The sequence below is a fragment of the Corvus brachyrhynchos genome, unplaced genomic scaffold (genome assembly GCF_000691975.1).
Source record: "Corvus brachyrhynchos isolate BGI_N302 unplaced genomic scaffold, ASM69197v1 scaffold514, whole genome shotgun sequence".
Taxonomy (NCBI): domain Eukaryota; kingdom Metazoa; phylum Chordata; class Aves; order Passeriformes; family Corvidae; genus Corvus; species Corvus brachyrhynchos.
In genome coordinates this window covers 3,462,583-3,476,255 of record NW_008238319.1, presented here as the reverse complement: position 1 = coordinate 3,476,255, position 13,673 = coordinate 3,462,583, and the positions used below count along the sequence as shown (strand labels likewise).

The window sequence follows — 13,673 nt, the reverse complement described above, 5'->3', positions numbered from 1 at the left end:
GGTGTTTCTGCAGAGGCAAGGGCAGAAAGGCAGCTGAGTTAGAGACGGGGGGGAATTCTGAAGCTGGGATGGAAGTTACGCCAGATGAGCTGCGGGTCTTCCCAACCCAGCTCCCCCAGCCCAACACAAAGCAAGCAGAGCAGCAGGAACACTCAGCTCACAGCCAGCAGGTCCCCAGGAGATGGGCAGATGCTGCAAAGCCCCACCTCTCCATCCATGGCAGGTTCCGTGCCTCTCCTGCCCCTGCAACAGGCAACAGCACCAAAACCATCCCCAGCCTACTCTGGATCGGTCCCTTCACCATCTTCACCCCCTGCATCACCCAGTTACGCAGGGCAGTACAGAGCTCACTGAAAATGAATGAACATTTCCAACAACATTTCCATTTGTTGGAAAGAGACAAGTTTCTCCAAGAGAAACTTCAGCCCTTCCTTTAAGTAGCTGGAGCTTGTGTCCTACTAAACCCTCCTCTGTGATGGATCAGGGCTGTTCCCCTCACTAAAGGCCATGCAAGCACAGTTCTCTGTTCCCATAGTCTCCACACCTGGTTACCTTGGCCAGAAACTTGATTTAGTTTATGTGCTGTCACGTCTTCTGAACAGTTTCAAGCTCTGAGAATGACAAGGAGCACGCAGGCATTCCAAACCCCCTGGAGCAGAGCACGCAGAACCTCCTGGGGATGTTCTGGCCACCAGCGTGCTCACCTGCCAGGCAATGCCTTTTGCCCAGGCTGGTTTTTAAAAGAGCAGACTAAACCCTCATTCCTGAGTGCCAATGGAAATAACGAGGCCATCCCAGTGGCAGAGTGTGTGCTCTGAGCAGGAGGAGACTGAGGAGGATCTCAGCAGCTTGTGGAGTCTCTCATCAAGCCAGCGTGTGATGGTGTGTTCACTTCTCACACACTTGGCTTGGACACATCCCATGGGATGGGCCTGAATGGGAACTCAACAAACACCTGGGAGGAAGGCAGCCCCCTCACTAGCTGGAGATGTTCACCTCTTACTGGTCAGTTTTGGGTCCCTCATGACAAGAAAGACATTGAGGGGCTGGAGAATGTCCAGACAAGGGAACAGAGCTGGGGAAGGATCTGGAGCACCAGGAACAGCTGAGGGAGCCAGGCGAGCTTCAGTACCCAACAGAGCATTGGTGACACAGAGGGACAGCACTGCTGCCTGCATCTGCTCTGGCTGGTGCAATTCAGGACCAAACACACAGCCTGAGACACAACCTTGCTCCAAAACATCCCCACTGGCATTCCCTAGGAATTAGGAACATTTGCTTGAGGCTTTTTCCTTTCAAATCCAGGTAAGCTGGGAGCAACTCCACCAAAATACCTTACTCCAGGCTGTAAATGAAGGAAAATCACCCATTTACACGGCCCCTAAGGGAGATGCAGGGGTTCTGCATCACGCCCCAATCAGTTCTTAACAAATCAAAGGGCCTTGTGCTGAGTTGGACCCATGGACCATTGCCCAGAGGCTTTGGGTGCTGCACTATCCCATGCACACAGTAAAAAAAGTCATTGCAGAGGCTGCTCTATCTAAACAGAGAAGTTCCTGCTGCCCCAAGAGGAGTTGGCCACTGCTCAAGCTGGGGGAAGCTACATTACACATGGCCTTCAGTCTCTGAAACCTTCAAAAACCCACAAGCCCCAAGCCCGTGTGAAAAAAAGGGCATTTGTTCCCTAATTACGCAACTGCACCCAGTCCTCACGTCATGATGGTCGTATTTTGTAGATCCCAGCCGTGCCTCTGTCTTCTGGGTGCTGAGCATGCAGCAGCTTCAAGCAGAGAGCTGCACGCTGTGGTTAATGGACAACTCATAATTACCACTGGAGAAGGCCCGAGGACATAGCAGAAATATTTCCTAAGCACTTCACAAAATTTGCAAGCATATTTCCAACAGTGATTTAGGCACTTGAAAAGCCTAGGTCTCCTGAAAGTCAACAGCCCTCTCAGAAGTGCAAATCCCTTCTACAAACAAAACTCTGGCACTTCTGGGAATGTTAATTTTTCTCCTTCTTAATCGAGCTCATCTCCTGGATCAGGCACTCCCCAGGGTCTGGTACCCAGGTGTGGACATGCTGGGCTGCTGCAGGTGGGACAGAGCATCCTGAGAGGATGGGAGATGCTCTGCAGCGCTTCAGAGGAGATGAGTGATTCCTGTGGTGGTGAATGAAGGAAGATGCAGCCTGGAGAGTAATTCAACAGGTCCACAGCACATTCTTCCCATCCAAAAGAAAAGTGTTTCCAAGCTTGGACATGTCTCGGGGAACAGCCATGAAGTTACTTGACTTTCAGGGAAATTTTGCATTTTATGGGACTTTGGCAAGACAACCAAGCCAACAGCCTCCTTCTCCCTGCTCAAATCCACACACGCTGCAACCCAAGCCTTGAGTCATTCCAGAGAATGCAAGAAGACAGAAAACCCCTTCCAATGGTCCCGGTGCTGCCGGCACTGCGGCAGCTGCTGGTGGAGGAAGGCCACGTGTGGAGGGTGCTGGGCAGAGGCACTACCTCTGAGGCAGGTTTGACAGCTCAGAAAGCAAGTTTTCACAGGCACAGGTTGCCCCAAAATCCCACAGCTCACCTTCCCAGCAGCTGGGGTCGGGAAAGTGCTCCCAGGACGGCGATCACCAAGCCAGCATTCCATGGGCTGGCTGTGGAACAGCCGTGGATCAGCCACCACCGTCAATGCAGCGTCTGTTTTCAACCCTTTGGAGTCCTTTGCTCACTTTTTATTTATTGGGTGAATTTAGCACGTGCTGAGGTGCTGAGCTGGCCAAACCGGGCAGTCAAGTCCTCCGCTGATGTCAGAAAAGAGCAGGGCTGGTGGCACAATGCGGCGCTTGTTCCCCATGGCCAGGCAGCCCTGGGCCCCTCTGAGCCTCTCCACAACCTTGGCCTCCAGTGCCAGAAAAAAAGGAGTATCAGGCACCTCAAATCCTGTTGGTCTCAGGGAAACTGTGGGAATCCAACACAGATGGCTTTTGGGAGGTGTTTCTGGCCATCCTGACTTCACCCATGAGCATCTGTAACACACCTTACACCCAAAACACCTTTACTGACCACAGAGACCCATTTCTGACCATTTGAGGTGCTGGTTTTTCTTCCCCCAACCCTTCCCAAAGCTGCCTTAATCCAGCATGCTGGGCAAGCCCCCAGGGAGAAAATGAGGAGTTGCTAATGCAAGCACCTGAAAAATCATCTAAAAATATAAATAAGAAATGCTTGGACACTTGGAATAAGCTGCAGGGTTGCTCCAGAGAAAAGCCCTTCTTGCGTGCTGGTGACCAAGCTCAGGCTACTTCTCTTTCCCACCGAGTCTCGTGATGCTCCACACTGTGCAGGGACCAAGGCTACAATCAGAGAAGGCTGCAGAAATCAACTCACCCCTCACATCCATCCTTTTCCTCAGGTTTTCCCGCCCCTTAGGCACGTGTCCCCATCAGGGACGGGACTGGAGGCTGCAGAGCCCCGACAGCAAGCTGGAGAAATCCCTCAGCAACATTCCTCTGTCTGACTCTTCCCGTGGTAAAACACCCAGCTGTGAGCTCTTCCCCAAAACACGTCCCTGCAGACACAGTGGGTCTACCAGAACAAATATTAGCAGGACTGTGATCCCTGCGGTGATCACGGCTTTTGCTCACACACCTTTTATTTTCTTTCCACCCTGCCAGGTGATTGCCGCAGTTATCCCGGGAAAGGTGTAACGCTACAAGCTGTCAGCAGCACCAGCCCTACCTCCCAAGCTGTCATCACCTCCTGTTAGCACACTGGGCTACAGTTGCTTCAGAAAGCTGAAAATAACCTGGTGCCAGAAGGGAAGGGGGAAGCAGGCAGCGAGCGGTGCTGCTCCATGCGGGAATGATGAGCCTCTGCCAGCCCTCCAAGCCAGCAAAGTCACCTCCACTGGGGGATTCTCTGCCTGGCTCAGGTTTAAACCACTCTCCAAGGCAAACATCTCCTGTAAAACACCTTCGGCCTGAGCTGTTATCTTTGTATCATTATAAAGAAATGCTTTGGTTATTTGCATCACAGTAAATCCTGCCTGGCATTTGTGCCAGGGAAAGCGCTCGCCCGTGCTGCTGAGGAGGGCCAGGTGCTTGAGACTGGAAAATGAGATTGAAAAATGGGTTTGATTTGGTTTTTAAGCTCTGCAGAACTTCATTATGGCAGCTGGTGTGATTTGGGCCATGCACACACACACACACACACACACACATCACTTGGGTTCAAAGCATCTGCATTGCCTTTAAGGCACCCCCGATCTCCTCCAACTCCATCCCCAGGACGGTTTCCTGGTGAGTGGGAATGGAAGGGACATGAGGAGAGAGCTGCAGCAGGCATGGCTCAACCCTGAGGCTCCAACAACCAATTCTCCTCTTTATAACCAAGGAGCATCTCAGCAGCTTTGCCAACAGGTCCAGGCTACAGCACTGGCACAAGCACATTACAGGCTCAGTGATGCCCCAAACAGGCCTCACCAGCATCTCCCACAGAAGAAGCCTCTGAGCGATGAAGTGTTGGGAAAGAAATGCTGGAATACCTGAGGAAGGAAAACACAGGAGGCAGTGATGGGGGGTGTGAAAAGCAAACAGAGCCTGTGTGCCTGGTGCAGAGCAGAGCTGGGTTAGATGCAGTGTTGTCAGGGAGCTCAAACTCATCTGCTACTCTCTTTCCTTTAAAATTTTATCTATGGAGGCATTGAGCAGTTCACAGGCAGCCCCACAGCCTCCACCAGGCCAAGGTGCTGCAGAACGTGCCTGCAGCAGCATCCCCAGAACAGGGGATGGCTCCCTGCCCTGCTCCCAGTGGGTACCACATTCCTGCCTTGGCTTTCAGGGTCTGCCTTCCCAGCTCTTCCCTTCTCATTCGCTAAAGAACATTTACTCAGCCCCAATCCTCATTTTTCAATAAGCACCAGTGCTTACTTGGTGCATTCAAAGCTTTAGCAGATAATTTTGCTTTCATTCTGTTTGGTGTGAAAAACAGCTTTCACGAGCAGGCTCAGAAATATCTATTATCCTCCCAAGTCACTTCACACCACAGCATTAAACAAACAAAACAAAAAATAAAAAGCAAGAAGGAGGCTTTAAGTCATTAGTATTGATGCTGCCTTTGGAGCCTGTGGAGATAATTTGGGTTTACTCACAGTTCTGCTCTTGTCTTTGGAGATGTGTGACTGCCTCAGTGACACTGAGGATGTTCAGGGAGATTCCGTAAGTGCAAAAGAAAAAGCTGCTGTATGACCCAACAGTGGCAATCCCTCTGGTGCTACAGAGCCCCAGGGAGATGCTGGAGAGACAAATCCCAGAAATCACGGAGAAATACAGCAATGCATGGAATCAGAGCAGTGAACACTCTGGGGCTCAATTGTCCCACCCAAGCACAGCATCCCACAGCATCCCACACGTGGGGACTCAGTCCCAGCACAGCCTCCCAGCCCCTTCCTATTCATAATGATAATTGGAGGAAACCCTCATTTCCTGCCCAGAACAAATATTTTCCCTAACAGACACCGAACCCTTTGCTGAGAGCTGGAGAAATCCATTTGCTCAGACAGGTCATAAGTGATCACTGTGTATTTATTTATTTACAGGCTGCCCTTCCCAGCCTTTCACCTCTGCCTTCTCCTCTGCATCCTCTTGGGATGTGGCAGGGCATCCCTGGAGCACTGCAGCCCCTCATGCTGACACACTCAGCACTGCCAGGAGCCTGGTGGGGACAGTGGCAGGGGGCAGGGCTGCTCTCCCAGTGATGCTTTTGCAATGCCATGGATTTCAGTAGAAAAGGGTGAGCCCGAACCTGACTTGTCCCCAGAGCTGGCAAAACGTCGGGATTTGGAGTGGCTCATCTTTGGGGAAATTCAGTGATTTGACTTGTCCCAAGTTAGGATGAAACATCACTAATACGGAATTATTCTTTTTTCTCAGCCCTATTCCATTTTCATACTTCATAATTTTCAGCATAGAAGTAATATTTCTGTTCTGCCACTGTGGTTCTCACTTCAAGGCCTAAATGATAAGGCAGGACCTTATAAAATTAAAACCAAACTTCAAGTCACTGTTTCAGCAGCACTGCAAAGAGAACACCAGCAAGTAAAGGGATAAAATCATATTGTGGGTGACTGAAAATCCACGGTTTGTGGCACCTGCACCCACTGCCCCCACCTACAAAGACATCCTGCAAATCCAATGCAGACTTGAAATACACCTCACTTATCTGTCACAGCCTCGACCTCGGGCTAACCCTGAGCATCCTTTCTCTGGAAAGGAAAATAGAAGTGCCCTTATCTAAGTATTTATTTATTTATTATTTATTTAGCACCATTTCCTGAAATGCTCTGCCTCCTGAAACGCTTTGGTAGAGTTTTGCAAGGCAAGTGGTTCCAGGTAACTCCCAGTAGCTCCTAACTGACCCAGTAGCTCCTAGAGTTCTGGGGGGTTTTTTGTAAACCATGAAAAATCCCTTTTGGCTTTTTTTGAGCCAAAATGCCACTTTTGAGCATGCTGACTCCTTCAAGGATGAATCTCTGTGCTTTCTACAAGCTGTTTTTTGGAGTCACACAGCACACAAGCCTGGGGACAGGAGGGTTAATCAGCACGTGGTGAATCAGATGTGCATCCTAGGGATACAATTGGATTTTGTCCATGTTTGGGACAGACACTGCCAAGCTTTGTTTGTGTTCCCAGCCCTGTCCTCCCATGTGAGTGTGAACAACGGGTGCAACACTCAGCCCTGCATCCCTGGGCCTCGTGGTGGGATGGAGCTGGGAGCAGGGGATGGAGGCAAGAGCAGGAGATACAGCCAGGAGCAGGGGATGGAATGGGATGGAACTGGGAGAGACATCAGAGCCCCTTCCTGTGCATGAAGGTGCTGCACTAGAGCTGGAGAGGGACTTTGGACAAGGGAGTGACAAGATAAGAAGGAATGCCTTTATGCTCCTATAGGGCAGAGTTAGATGGGATTTTGGGAAGAAATTCTTCCCTGTAAGGGTGGGGAGGCCCTGGCACAGGCTGCCCAGAGAAGCTGTGGCTGCTCCATCCCTGGAAGTGCCCAAGGCCAGGTTGGACATTGGGGCTTGGAGCAGCCTGGGACAGTGGAAGGTGTCCCTCCCACCTTCAAACCAGCCAGTTTCTTTTGATCCTGAACCAAAGGCTTTTTCCCACCAAGCCACAAACTGACCTTTGCAGACTCTCATTCCTGTTTATTTAAAAAACACTGGGGCTTGGAAGCTGGAATCTCTCTCAGAAGTTACATCAATAGCAAACTATTTCCTGGGATACGTATGGAATTTAAAACCTCCAGTTTTTCGCCTATCATTGCGTTTGGAAATATTTGTCACCGGCTCGAGTGGGTGCTGACGCCAACTGAGATCACTGCCACCCCTCCTGCCCTCTCCAGCAAGCCTGAAAGGTGCCAAAACTCAAACAGAAAATCTTCTTATGTGAAAATTAGAGAATTTTACCACTCAAGGAAAGACTTGGGTGCTCAGAGAGGAGAGGTCCCTTCTCCCACCATGTAGTTTGGAACTTCTTCCCATTCAGTGCCAAGACCAGCCTGAAACATTTCAAACTGGTGGGCTGTTTACTTCAGCTCTGGGAGTGTACAGACTCTTTTGTGCATGGATCCTCATGGAAACTGCCATTATTCCAAAGTTTTGAAGGGAAAACAAGGCAGGGGGACCAGCCAGGCTCCCAGCCATGGTGAGCATCACACACTTCACCGAGTCTGGAGACCCTCAGGATCTCCAGCCCAGGCTGAAGCCGATTTTAACCCTGAAAACCACAAGAACCACACATGCTCATTTCAGGGGGATGCTCCTGTGATTCCTGGCGCAGATGACTCCATCCTCTGAAGGCACGTGCTCCTCGCAGGGCAGTGAAGTCACCCCGTGAAAGGCTCTGTCTGTCCAGGCAGCCAGGGAGCAACGTCAATGGTCCCCTTGTGCCCAGACCCTTCCCACACCAGGCATCCCTCAGGCACAAAGTCCTCTCTATAACTCACCCTCATCAGGAACACCCAGGGCTTCACCCTCACCACCTCCTCAGCTGGTGTCCACTGCTGACAGCACCCTCTCATACACCCATCCCTCACAGGGAAGAAGCCATCTGTGAACTCATAGCCACGGGATGCTCTCCATAAGCCATGGAGATGCAAGGGAATATTGTATTTTGATTGCCTTATTTATTCTACAGTAGCTACTCTCTGTCCCATATACTGCAAGACATTACACAATACAGAGCTTCACGGAGGAGAAGCACTTTGCCAGCTGCCTGGGAACCCTCAGTGCTCATGAGTACAACCTCTGTAGAAAATTAAATGGGTATTAGAGAGGAGGAAAAGACCAGGAATACAGGATTTTTAGGAGAGATGTAGTTCTTCAAACTTCAACTGCTCTGAAGGCTCACAGAGAAGCCAAAACCTTGTAGAAACATCAGAAATGGGGCAGGAGTGCCACCTCCACGCCTTCACTGGCTACCAGTGCACAGATCCCACAGCTGGGAGGAACCAATATCTCTCATCATGTCTGACAATTCCTGTCAGCAGTGCAATGCCTTATATGCCACTGAGATATCTGTGCCTTTCTTTTCATGGAAAGTTGCATTTTCAAACACTACAGCACCACCCTCCATTTCCAGCCAGGGCTACTCCTGTTCGGGGTTTGCGCTGCAGGGAACATGGCTGGGTTGAACAAATACATATATATATAAATATATATATATAAAATTAGAAAAATAGAATTGTTTGAGTTGGAAGGAACTTCAAAGGCCATCATGTTCCCACCTCTGACTTGGGCAGGGACACCTTGCACTAGATCAGGCTGCTCCAAGCGATATCCAATCTGGCCTTAAACATTTTTTTCTATACAATAAAAATAAACCAATATTTAAAAAATATAGTTATAGACAGATCTTCTGTGCAAGGTGCTTTAGGATGACCCTGCTTAAACAGGGATGTTGGTCCAGATGGCTCACTGTGGCCTCTTCCAACCTTACCTGTTCTGGGACTCTGTGATATATATATTTATATATATATATATATATATATACATACACACATATATATAAATAAATTATCCATTTAAAAACCACATCTGTAAAAAGGATGGCTGTGTTTGGAACTGTCTTAACACAAATTGAAATCTCTCAGTGACCACCACATCAAAATTTTAGGCAGCAGGAAGCAGAACGGGGAAGAGATAGCGAGGGCTTGCATGGCCACAGCCGGGCATCATTGCAAATTCCCACTCAGGGTGGCAGTCGTCGGTGTGAGGGACGTGTCATGTGTCCCCTGCAGCTGCCCAGAGCCTGTGGGAAGGAAGGCAATCTGCACACACCAGCATCAGGGCTGGCCCATGGCTCGGCTTCCCGTCGATGACTCAGCCAAGCCACCAAACCCAATGTTTGTGCTGCCACGAGGCACTCAGGCACACAACACCCCAGATCCCAGGAAATGTTCACACCAGGATGTCAGAAAGCAGCGGATGTGGAGGTGGGCCAGGGCAAGTTCCTCTGGAGGAGAACTGCACCAGATCATGGGAGAGGAAAACCCAGTGGGTGTCCCTCCATCACACAGCATCCCCAGCAGAGTGTGCTTTTATTTTAGAAAATCCATTTTCTCACCTATTTCACCCAGATGCTTCTCTGAGTGCCTTGCAAAGGGTAAATCCACTCATCCCTGCCAAAATCAGCCACCTCCTGTCACCTTTGTGACACTTCTCATCTCCCATTTATTTTAGATGTACCCACGTCAGAAAAAGAAAGACCAGCTCTTTGAAAAACCTCCCAATTCATGGAAAAATTTGATCCCAGCCATTTCTGATCATGGCCTACCAGTACAGACACAGTCCCTGGGGCTGTGAGGCCAAGAGCACTGTGCCTAGGAAGGAGGGCAAGCTGTGAGATTCATTAACACTCTGAACAACTGCTGGGATCATGGAGGAGTGGTGTTGTCCTCCTTGGGCTTGTGCTTCACATGAAAAGGAGGAATAAAAGCTGAGGCTGGAAAGCAAGCCCAAACCCTACCCTGAAAGGAGAGGATGGTTCATGTCCTTGTGTTAAGGAGGTCAGAGATGCCAGGCCAGGTACCCAAATTCCTCCTGACTGGGGTGAAGAATAGAAACCAGCTTCTTCCCACCTCACCTGGCTCCAGGATTTGGGATAATTAAATGACACCTCATTGTCACTCACTCACCTGACTGAGGCCCCCACTGTTCGAAGGCAAAGAGGCACCAGGCAAAGAGTTCATGGGCATTTAAAAGGAGCAGAAGGATTGTCATGGTGCCTGTGGCTTTTAAAAATTGTTGCTATTTCAATGACAACCACGTGGATGGTTTGGTTTCTGCCCGAAGTTGAAGCCTGTCTGGTTTATGAGTAAATAATAGAGGGAGGGATATGGGCTCACCTCCCCTCTCTGGGCTACGGGAATTGCAGACAGAAGAGACACAACGAGGATTTTGAGGAATTAAAGGCAATATTTTCCTAAGTATTTTCCCTCCCAGCTTAACTTAGCTTAATTAGCCCAGTTATGTGGCCATGTAATTGCTTCCAGGAGAGGCTCCCTCCCCTCCTGCCTGGCCTAAATATCCCTCCTGGTATGAAGAAAACATTTCTTTCAGGTCAAATTATTTTTATTTTGATTATGGTACCGGGTTTCAGGCCCGTAAACACATGTGGTTACCAGCACAAGTGAAAAATTAACTGATCTGCTGCCAGAGCCAGAGGCTGACCCAGCACCCAGCACCTCAAAGCTCAGTTCCCACCTTGACATAAGCACCCAGGGACTCAGGGAATGCCCCATGCCTCAGCTTCCCCATCTGAAAAGCAAATCCTTTGTGGATAACTGGAAAGCCCAGTCTGGACACCTTGGGTGTCCTTTGCTTTGCCCATTGCACACAAAGTGTTTCTATCCCAGATAAACCCAGACTTGAGCACACATGCAGCCACACAGACACTTGCCATTATTTCAGCTCTTCCTCTGAAATCACCCAACTTTGCAGGGTTTTCTCGAGCACACTTATTCCCCATGAGGAATTCGTTGGTTTTCCCGGCATTCCCATCCCAGGGAGGGCTCTGACCGTGCCCCACCAAAGGCAAGAATGCTCCCCGTGACTTGCCTCATCCTGCTCGTCCCTCTGTGCCAGTCCTCCCACGCCGAGAGCCGCCTGCCAGTGCTGCTTTCCATAACCCCTCAGCTCTGAAACCCTGGCCCCTGCACGGATTTGCTTTCTCCCCACTCTGCTCCAGCCCTGCCACCCCACACCCAGCAGCACATCCTTGCCTTGAGGGGTCACCCACTGCCATGGGCACCTGAGCCCGGCTGGGTTTCCTGCCTGGAAACTGAGAATATCCATGGGACCTGCTTGGCCAGGATCCCACTGGGGAGCTCCTTAGTGACGCTGTTGTTGGTTGTAGCAACCACCGGGCGTTCGGCAGAGGCTCTGGCCACCCAGCCTGGACCAGAGGGACAGGAGGGGCTGGGAGGGGGGGTGCCCCCTGGCATTCGGAGAGATGCTGCACCAGGCAACCCCTTCCCCATTCCCACAGAGCTTGTGCCACACAGTGTGCAGCTTCCAGACCCTTTCCTTGCGGTATCGCTTCTCCCAGAGGATGAGCCACCCCAACACTGAGCAACGCTGAGCATTCAGGCATTGCTTTCTCACTTTGGAAGATGTTTTGATGTGGAGGACAGCAGCCAGAGAAAACACAACTATTCCTCAAGATGAGGGTTTTCCAGGAACATGGACTGAGCTGCTCTTGGACATCCAAGTGATTAGATCTTTTGTCATCCTTGGATCACCCACCCATGTCAAAGCCATGGCCATCCAAATTATAAACATAATTGCTGGACTCAGCATCCACTGGAGGGAAAGGGAAGCTCCTGCTGACCCTCAGGATCTCCGTGGCCAAGCCCTTTTTTTCCCAGCCAACAAACTTTCGCCCTTGGACTGATGCAATGGAGAAGCTGCCTCACAACATCCCCAGAGGGCAACAAAGGTCTGTCCAGCCAAACCTGGACACTGTCCTCCTTCCCTGTCCATCACACCAGAGAAGCACAGAATGGTCTGGACTGAAAGGATCCCTAAAGCCCATCTCATTCCACCCCCTGCCATGGACAGGAACACCTTCCACGGGACTGGATTGTTCCAAGCCCCATCCAACCAGGCCTTGAACACTTCCAGGGAAGTGAAATGATGCTTGTCTGCTTGTACAGAGAGAATGAGAGGCAGCAGTTGTGCTATTCCACCCTGTGGCTAGTAAAATATAACAACACATGTACGTGGTTTTCACTGTCCATCCAGCTTATTATCTAATAAAATAAGCTTGGCATAATAAATGTTGTTGCTGTGATTTATGAAAAGACAAGAGCAATCCTAATGTTTTTCGCCTGATCTCACCAAATATGTGACTCCTTCACCCTTTTTATCCTCTAAGCTCTTCTGGGGGAGGAAAAGATGATCTCTTCCTCCAGTACCACTGCACTCCTTCAAACACCCTCTGCACTGCCAAGCACAGAACACCATAAAATATCATGTTCTTGTAAGGAGAAAATGCACACACAATGTTGGATCTCACCCGCTGGGTGTTTCCCAGCTGTTTCTCCATCCCCACCTGGTGAATTTCTCCCAGCAGTTTCCCTGCAGACAACAAGGAGATGCCTTGCACCAGACAGGCCACAAAACCTTTAGGGTAAACACTCCCAACACGGGTGACTCTGGGATGAAGCACAGCAGGCAACCACATGGAACTGAAACTATGGGGGAAATTCTAAGGCCAGCAGAAGGTGACAGCCCATCCTGGGAGGTGGCCAGGCTTCCCCTGCTCCCACAGCGAGAGCCCTGGGGCCTTCACACCCCTCATTATCTCCATCCCACACTCAGCTGATGGTGTCACTGACTTTGTGACTGTAAATTATTGATGTGGGAAATGTCAAATCATAGAACTGCAGGAAATCTCATGAGTGTGGAAGGGAAACGTCCTTCAATGCAGCCTCTTGCTCTGTCTCTTGCTAATGTCCAGTCACTTGGTCCAGCAGGGAGAGGACCAAGGAGCAAAATCCTTGCTGATTTGTGCTTCAGATCTGTTATCTGGCTCTGTGCAGCAGATCGAAGAGGGAGGTTGTGCTCTGTCTTTGCAACGAAAATGAAACGTGATAACATCTCCAGAGTGGAAAATTACAGAGCCTAAGAGCAAGCAAAGCCCGTAGCAGTAAGAATTCAGCACCTGATGGAGCCAGGGCTGGGTGCCTTGGGGTGCTGCCTTCATCTCACCATGGCAGGCCCAGGGCTCATCTTCCCTGAACTCAAAAATGTGGGGTTTAACATATTCCTGCTCAAAACCCATTGCAGAAGGAAATGACAACACGGTGGACTCGGCATGCAAAAATCAGTGTGGAAGAGAAATGCATGAATTTGCTAAAGAAATCCATCTGGGAGGGAACGGGTGATTCTCTCCGGACAGAAGGACGTGTCTCCCCGTAACACCCACATTACCCCTCGTGCCACAGACCCACCCTGGAGGACGCCGAAGGCTCTTGAGCAAAGCACAGAACACCGGAGCCCCTCGCAGGGACACCTCACCTGGGTCATCTTGGCGAGGTCCAGCGAGGGCCGCTGCTCCTGGACCTCCTCCGGCCTCCGCCGCTTGACGCCCGACTTTTTGTCGTTGA

At 50.3% G+C, this 13,673-nt stretch overlaps 1 protein-coding gene across 1 annotated transcript in view; it reads right to left on the bottom strand.

The window, feature by feature from the left end:
• Window positions 1-11,294: 11,294 nt before the first annotated feature.
• Window positions 11,295-13,673, bottom strand: part of FAM53B (family with sequence similarity 53 member B) — a 2,955-nt gene continuing 576 nt past the window's right edge. Inside the window, exon 3 of the mRNA XM_017733894.1 lies at window positions 11,295-11,458. Coding sequence (XP_017589383.1) covers window positions 11,295-11,458 — 164 coding nt within the window. The remainder of the gene's footprint in view (window positions 11,459-13,673) is intronic.